Below are 8885 nucleotides of genomic sequence, written 5' to 3' on the forward strand. Positions count from 1 at the left end.
TGTGATGACGTAACACTTAATGTGTGATGACGTAACACTTAATGTGTGATGACGTAACACTCGTGTTTGGTGACGTAACACTTAATGTGTGATGACGTAACACTTAATGTGTGATGACGTAACACTTAATGTGTGATGACGTAACACTTAATGTGTGATGACGTAACACTCGTGTTTGATTATGACGTCAAGCTGAATTTAGAATAAAGAATTTGAGTACAGACGTGCTGTTAAAGGATGTGCACTACATAATGTGCATTACATAAAAATACTAAAAATAGATATCAACGTAACAGGCCTCAAGAAGCAAACCTCCTTCGGTAAAAGAACCTCTACAGCTCTACGAACTTAGAGTGGAGCTAGCATTCCAATCCCGAACCCAGCGAAAAGGTTTCCTACACCAGTAACCACAACAACAAACTCAAAACTGTAAACATACGAAACAGTTATAAGTACTTAGTACACATAAGACCTTCATATTACACATATACTGTATGATTGTTGTGATTTACCAAGATATGCATTATGCATGATGCGCAAAGTGTGCAGACCTTCATACTTTATACTGTATGACAACATATGATTACATTCAGATTAATGTGGTTGCGTTGCTCTATAATCGAATCTAAGAATATTAAAATATTTGCAGTTTTCTAGAAGACTTAAAGACATCTTTATCATTGCAAGAACTAACGATTCTGCTTTTAATTCCCAATACGTGAGGAACGTTATGAGGAAGCGTTTACTGGAAATGACACAGTAAAATAACAATAGATCACTGATTTCCCCAGTTTGATATACTATACTTATTCCGTGTTGTCCGTAAATGTCTATCTGTAAGTTAGGTAAGATCCCTCACAGTAGTAACCCTGGTTTGTAAGACTAATTAGATCACGTATCTTATCTTTACTTTATTCATTTCTGATAGCAGCGTTATTTAGTAGCGTCAATGCTAACTTTACATGTTAACTGTTATGTCTCTGTACAACTACAGTAAAGAACGGGCAATTAGGGAAACTTATTAGTCTTATTTTCGACCAAAATCATTTATTTTCCATCAGTTCTTTGCGTAGGGATACCTACTCACCATTGCCAAATTTCAAGTAAGGTTCATGGCAAAATGTCTTTAGAGTCTGCGAATATTTCATCACATTAGAAGACCTCGGCCTTTTTTATGCAATTGACGCAGATCTAGATTGTAAGTGTCGACTGGGGATACATATCTGTTAACATCTGTTTCATGTGATGACTTCAGGTCTTAACTCCACGTTTTACAATATCAAATACTTGGTTTTCACAGAACTGTAAATTGAATTTGTATTTTACAATCACGATCATGTTGCTGTTGGTCTGTTGCTGGATAGTTCTAATTTTAAAACAAGAACGCTGGAAATAAATTACCGCGTTGACAGAGCAGCTGAACAACCTGGACACCTGGACATGAGAAACAGTTATTATACCTGAACTAAAATATGAGGAACAATTATTATACCTACTGTTGACTAGACTACCCGGCAGAGAAGTTTAGAGAAACAGGAACAATTACGAGGCTGGGGAATACTCACATACAGGACGCTGCTATTTTATATGACTGCATCCATTAATGTTTATGTGTCAGTTGATGAAGTGCAGTGGAGGTTACCTTGAAAACATGATAACATATGAAGCCAGCACCTCCAAATGTCAGCACTCACTAAATACTGAGCAGGGAAAATAGTTTGGTCCGTAAAATATGTGCCCAGTAGTCACTTGAAGCGTGGCTGTAAATAACATATATCTGAACTGTTAGCAGACACATTGTAATCAAGATATACACCTAAACAGCAGGACATTACAAGCAATACAACTGAGCAGCACCCTGATCATCACCCTTGGGTCAGGAGTCCTACAGCACAGTCCCACATTCCTCAGTCAGGAAACTGGCAATTCCTCGGTTCGTTGGTATGAACCGCGTTTTAACACTGTTAGTGAAGGAGGCGGTGGTTATTCAGGGCACCTCGGTTAACAGGAACCTTACAGGGCTTCTAGTCTGATTAAACTCTTCTAATTTAAGTACAGTTAATACGTACCGCTTTGAAGTGTTCGTGTACTTATTACAGAAGTTTGTAGGCGCTGTCCACAAACAATAAATATGTGACCCATTACTTTGATAACACCTTGACTTTAGCATTAATTTTGAGGAAGATGTAGGAAATTCCTAAAGATTGTCGACATTTGATGTTTTTACTTTTTCTCAGACATTTTCAACGTGAAAAACATTAAATTTCTTGGTAAAAATAGATATTTTGAAATCATATTATATTGAAAATGGGGATTAAAATAAATTGACAATGTCGAGTGTCGACACATCAAACATGTCATTTTCCGGTTGATGTTGCAACATTTTAGGGACGCACGACTGTCAAAGTGTCTAACTTCATGTAACTTAAGAAATACACTTCGCTACAACTAATGAACATGCTGCACTAATTTTGTTCACCTCACAAATCAGTTTTCTCCGCGTTCGAAACGGCTTTTAAAAACAACATTCTAAACTATGCAACCGCGAGAAAATGGTGCGAGAAATGTCAAGGTATGATCATTGCCTTGTCAAGTAGGTGCCACCTGCAGAGTACCGCCGTAGAATACACCCTTTATATAGTGGCAAAATCTCCCAATCTTTACCACTGTACCAGGATTTTGTGGAGTATGTGATCTAACTATCAATGACGAGCACACGAGGGTGACAAATTGGTCCTTGAAGTTGAAACAGCTGTTTCGGGAATTTAGCTGGAAGGAGATAAGTATCATCTGGGATATAGATATTGATAATTACATGAACGAGATAGGAATCTGGGATATAGTTACAGATAATTACTTTCACGGGTTACAGAGCAAACTCATACCATGACTTTGATAGACAATAAGGTTATTAGCGGTCGAATAAGATAAATCTTATAAGTGATAAGACTAAATCACTAATCTTTAAACTACCATGTTTACGGCGATCTGATTGGCGCATTCAGATTGTGGAAAAACCTGGTTACCGACAAAGAAGAATAAGATGATGACATCATTTAATCAACATGTGATACCGCAACCAGGGACAAAATCTTTTTGAAATTGAGTCCGGTGACGGACTGTTGTACAGCTGATCAGAGCACGTATCAGTAGGTTACAAACCTAGTACATGTATGCACAATATACAATGTATTATCATTAGATAATTATTTTTATCAGGTTGCAGTAGTTATAGTAGTAGTAGTATTATCATTAGATAATTATTTAAATAACAGAGGAGAACTAATAAACCAGTCTATTGACTTTCACTTTACTAAATAAATCCGAACACGCATGCGGGAATATGCCAACATACTTCAGCAAAAGCTCTGTAACATTGCTCGGTATAATTGCGTGATCACTCGTTCAGGGTCGTTTAAGCTTCACTAAGACGTACCTACTAACTGCAATAATAAGGAGAACAGCATCACTGAGACTTTGTGACCAGTGGACATTCTAATAGCAGATTTCCTAATAGGAGCTAGTTGTTGATCATGAAGGAGGATGTGCGAGAAAAGAAGAGGGACTATAAATTGAAATATGTACCAACATGTACACGAGTGGCAGATAAGGAAAGGAGGAAGCAAGTTCGACACTGGACAGTGTTACACATCTGGGTTACTGGGTAGCATTATCAGATAATATTCCCATCTTGTCTGCCTGTCATAATGAGAAGGAGAAGGAGAAGGAAAGGATGGGAGATCAAAAGTGTAACATCGAACATGTCACGGAGTTCACTAACAAGTGTTCCTGTTAAGTTCCTGATTTACCCGGCGAGATCAGTAGCTACAATTATAATACTGTAATGACGGTGTTTAGGAACATTGTTCTCAAACAGACACATGTTGACTGTTGAGGTTATCACATTGTTCCAACAACATACTTGTTGCAATAATAGTATAATATTAATAGTATAATGATTAACACATACCGCCCTTCTTGAAATAGAAATCTTTTAAACTAAAAGTGGTTTATGATCTGCGTATCAATAATCATCGGGTATCAATTACAGCTGATTTCTCAAGAAAATAAACTTCCTCTTCATTAAATACGTGTACATTTTATAAATATACTCAAATGTGAGCTTCAACTAAGACTTAGAATACAACTACTACTACAAAGTAAAAAGTAGTACTACTACTTCATAAGTACGACTAATAGCATGTCTTGAGAAAAGTTTGGTGTGCAGACAACATACAATTTTGTGTCGACAGGAATCATAGGATTGTATAAACTTGTTCATAAAAAATGTGGTTGTGCCGTCAGAATTGCTTTTGTGCAAGCACCAAGGTTACCAGGTTAAGGTTTTTCTAAACATGACTAACGTAATGTAAGAATTGCATTCAAACAAAATTCAATACCATTACCCTTTTAGAACAAAACCGCCACAATATTCTTATTGTAATGAAAAAATTGCGGAGAATTTTTACATTCCAAAAAAAAGATTTCCCAGTTTTAAACTTTCCCAACGCAGAACGTTCGAGCTGAAACTTCTGGTTGAACACAGAATTTAAAAAAGTGTTTTATAAAAACTAAAGCATCTTAGCTATAATATGGTAATAACAGATTAGTCTCTCTCTTTACGGTCAACGGTTTACAGACTAGTCACTAATGATCATGTTAACATCTGGAGACAGTATAGCAAGTTGTGATGAATCAGTAATACCTTCTATTCCATAACCCGTACTCCTTCTATCTCATCGTAATATGCACCCGGAGAGGAGGACTTTCTTACATAGAACTGTAAAATTTACAAAAAACGGCGTTTAAAACTAGATAGAAATGTTAAAAGCAAATTAGAATTGGAACAGAAACTAGCTCTCTCTCTCTGGTGCAGACTAACGATCTGGTTTCAAAATCTTTTGACATTCACGGAGGAGTATGACTTGACACTCGTAATATCGCATAAGCATCTTATAGCAGTATAACATATGTATTATGTAATATGTATATGATATTGCCATAAATATTTAACATAATATGCGCATGTCATTCTCATATCAGAAGATAAATTGTTATGAGCCAAAATGATCGATTCAACCCATCTTTCGAAGGTATAATCAATAATGAGCAAATGAGAAACATATGCAAAATATGAAATCACCATCAAACAAGGACAAAAGGAAATCGCGGCACGTGCGGAATCGCGATTTTTCCCATTCTCAAATCGCGATTTTTGACGTTTGCTGCGACAAATTGTGATTTTCTCAGATCCTCGCGACAAATCAAGATTATTTCAGTTCTCCGCGACCAATTACGCATTTTCCTTCAAATCTGAGCGCCAAGTATATGGAACCAATCGCATCCACAGCCTTCCGAATGTATGTACTGACTTCAGAAGCTCATAATGATCAGGGTAGCATGAAAAGTGTATTTACATGTAATGAACAAGAGTAGTTTCCAGAAAAATTTTCGGTTCGAGTAATTCTCGATAGAACCTCTGATGACAGAGCTAAAACTTGACCACTAGACATAAATTTGACCACTTATAAAGATGAGGAGCTGACTTAAGAAACCAAAATTTACCTAAAATAGGGTACCGAACGGACAAAAACGGACAAAAACGGACAAAAATTGTAACTTTTGATTTAAATTTCCTTCACAATTTGTAACAGGCTATCTGCAGAAATGGGTAGCCCGGTTAATGACCATGATCCTTTCTCAAACTTTTAATCCTCAATTAGGCACAAAGAATAGTCTACACATTTTTTAATAACAGAAAAAGCTAAAAAGGGATGAAAATCAATTCATTTATGAAAAATATCATGTAACAACTTTTCCATATTACTGGAGACTCAGAGAGTAAAACTTTGTTAAACACAAAGATTCTTGAGCACATTTTGAGTCAGACTCAAATGCGTTTAAAAACATTTTAGTATATAACAATAAATTATGTAAACAATAATACCAACAATAATTATAAATTGAACAAATTATTGAGAGATGAAAGAGAGGAAGAGCCAAGAGGAGGAGGGGGACTGAGGAGGGGACTGAGGAGGGAGACTGAGGATGGGGACTGAGGAGGGGACTGAGGAGGAAGAGGAGGGGGCTGAGGAGGAGTAAGACTGAGGAGGAGAACGGAGGAGGAGAACAGAGAAGGAGGAATGAATAGGAGGAGGAGGAGAAGAAGGACTCAAGAGGAGGAGGTTTGAGGAGGAGAAGGAGGTCAGATGAGGAGGAGGAGGATAAGGAGGAGGACTGGGGAGGACTAAGGAGGAGGAGGAGGAGGACTGAGGAGAACTGAGGAGAACTGAGGAGAAGGAAGAGGAAGACTGAAGAGGACTGATATGAGGAGGAGGAGGACTGAGGAGAAGGGGGAGGAAGAGGAGAAGGAGGTCAGATGAGGAGGAGGAGGATGAGGAGGAGGACTGGGGGAGGACTGAGGAGGAGGAGGAGGAGGACTGAGGAGAACTGAGGAGAACTGAGGAGAAGGAAGAGGAAGACTGAAGAGGACTGATATGAGGAGGAGGAGGACTGAGGAGAAGGGGGAGGAAGAGGAGGAGGAGGAGAAGGACTGAGAAGGAGGAGGACTGAGGAGAAGGAGGAGGAGGAGGAGGAGTAAGAGGAGGTTGGCAGGGGGAGGACTGAGGAGGAGGAAGAGGAGGAGGAGGAGTAAGAGGAGGTTGACTGGGGGGAGGACTGAGGAGGAGGAAGAGGGGAAGGACTGAGAAGGAGAAGGAGGAGGACCCAGGAGGAGGACCCAGGAGGAGGAGGACCCAGGAGGAGGACCCAGGAGGAGAACCCTGGAAAAGGCCCCACGAGGAAGAGGAGGAGGACTGAGGAGGAGGACTGAGGAGAACTGAGAAGGAGGACGAGGACTGAGGAGTAGTAGGAGGAAGAGGACTGAGGAGGATCAGAAGGACCCAGGAGGAGGACCCAGGAGGAGGAGGAGGAGGAGGAGGAGGACTGAGGAGGAGGACTGAGGAGAACTGAGAAGAAGGAGGAGAACTGAGAAGAAGGAGGAGAAGGACTGAATAGGAGGAGGAGGAGGGGGACTGGGGGAGGACTGAGGAGGAGGAGGAGGAGGGGGACTGGGCGATGACTGAGGAGGAGGAGAACTGAGGAGAAGGAGGACTATGAAGAAGGATGAGGTGGAGGACCCAGGAGGAGGAGGACCCAGGAGGAGGAGGACCCAGGAGGAGGACCCAGGAAAAGGCCCCATGAGGAGTAGGAGGACTGGGGAGGAGGATGACCGATGAGGACTGATGAAGACAAGGAGGAGGAGGAGGGCTGAGGACTGAGGACTGAGGACTGAGGAGGAGGACTGATGAAGAGAAGGAGGTGTATGAGGAGGATGAAAAGGACTAATGAGAAGGAGGATGAGGAAAAGGAGGACTGAGGAGGAGAACTTGTGAAGAGGACTGATGAGGAAGAGGAGGAGGACTGATGAGGATCAGGAGGACCCAGGAGGATGAGGAAGAGGAGGAGGACTGAGGAGGAGGATGACTGAGGAGGAGGAGGACTGAGAAGGAGGAGGACTGAGGAGAACTGAAGAGAAGGAGGAGAAGTACTGAATAGGAGGAGGGGGACTGGAGGAGGACTGAGGAGGACTGAGGAGGAGGAGGACTGATGAGGAGGAGGACTGATGAGGAGGAGGATTAAGGGGGCATACACCAAATCTGTCGAGACCAAATGACCTCACAGGCAGTTCAGTGACCTTCTAGCGCACCGTTTCCACGCCAAAAAAAATTATTTTGAGAATACCCATTTTTGTAATCGAGCATTTCCTGGTTAAGAGTGCAATTTTCGGAAAAAATTATTTTGTGGTTGAGACGCTATGATTGTAGGACTGAATCCCTACCGGACGGAATCACTACCACCCAAATATCACTACTGGTAGTGATTCAGTCCGGTAGTGATTCAGTCCTGAAATATACCTCAATCCCTACCAGTTGATCTTAGTTCACTAGTCTAATATCATGACGTGATCTGAGCCGGGGCTCTCATGGAGTGCTTGCTATGGGGCCTGTCAGACATGTGATCCACAGACTTACGTACGCAACGAGGAGCCCTAACGAGAACTGGTTCGGATCAAGTCATCCATAATGACCTGCTATACGACAATACAGTGATGTGAACCTTCACATGCTCGGTATCTCAATCAGCTAGCGGGAATAATATATAAACCCGCAACGCCTGTGTTTATCTTATACCACTATGTCTTCCTCATCCATCGAGTTTATTCCTGGCAGAAAGAAAGGCAGCCGCAACGTCCTCTACGATGGTCACCTCTACCACCTTAACAGAAAGAGGGAAGACAAGACCTACTGGAAGTGCAACAAGTGCAAGTCCCGCCTGATCCTTGTCCAGGACACCTTCTGTTCTGCTGCCCCTCATGATCACGAATCTCAACCAGCAGAAATTGCAGCCCACCTCTCCAAGTCTAAAATGAAGACCCTCGCAGCTACTACTGAGAACTCAACTAAGCAGATTGTTGCAGACTCTGTCGCTGGACTATCCTTCGAAGCCTCGTCCCGGCTCAACTGTGATCCCAAGTCATTGGCACGACTAGTCAGACGAGCCAGACAGAAAGCCTACTCCCATCCTGTCAACCCCATCTCCTTAGAAGACCTGGTGATTCCTCTTAACTACCTGACCTCTCCCGGTGGTGACACTATGTTGCTTCTATCTGGAAGTTCTTAGAGTGCATCAAGAGGGAGCAGGCTTTGACAGACGTGAAGATCACCAACATCCTCACCAGAAAACCCTTCAAGAGAGCAGCAAAGTGGGAGAAGTTTGACCTGGAGATGCAACGTATGGTTGATGATTATGATAACTTTGGGGATGTTACCGAGTTTCTGAAAGCTGTTGGATCTAAGATTTTGGGTTAATGCTTTAATGTTTAC

At 41.5% G+C, this 8885-nt stretch overlaps 1 protein-coding gene across 1 annotated transcript; it reads left to right on the forward strand.

The window, feature by feature from the left end:
* Positions 1-8196: 8196 nt before the first annotated feature.
* Positions 8197-8682, forward strand: LOC134817012 (uncharacterized). Its single transcript, XM_063826085.1, has one exon. The coding sequence runs from the start codon at positions 8197-8199 to the stop codon at positions 8680-8682; it is 486 nt and encodes a 161-aa protein (XP_063682155.1).
* The last annotated feature ends 203 nt before the right edge of the window (positions 8683-8885 follow it).

Source organism: Bolinopsis microptera, chromosome 6 (genome assembly GCF_026151205.1).
Source record: "Bolinopsis microptera isolate Bmic1 chromosome 6, MBARI_Bmic_1.0, whole genome shotgun sequence".
NCBI lineage: Eukaryota > Metazoa > Ctenophora > Tentaculata > Lobata > Bolinopsidae > Bolinopsis > Bolinopsis microptera.

Excerpts from the sequence above, each read along its gene's own strand:
- LOC134817012 (XM_063826085.1), top strand. The coding sequence starts at position 8,197 with ATGTCTTCCTCATCCATCGAGTTTATTCCTGGCAGAAAGAAAGGCAGC.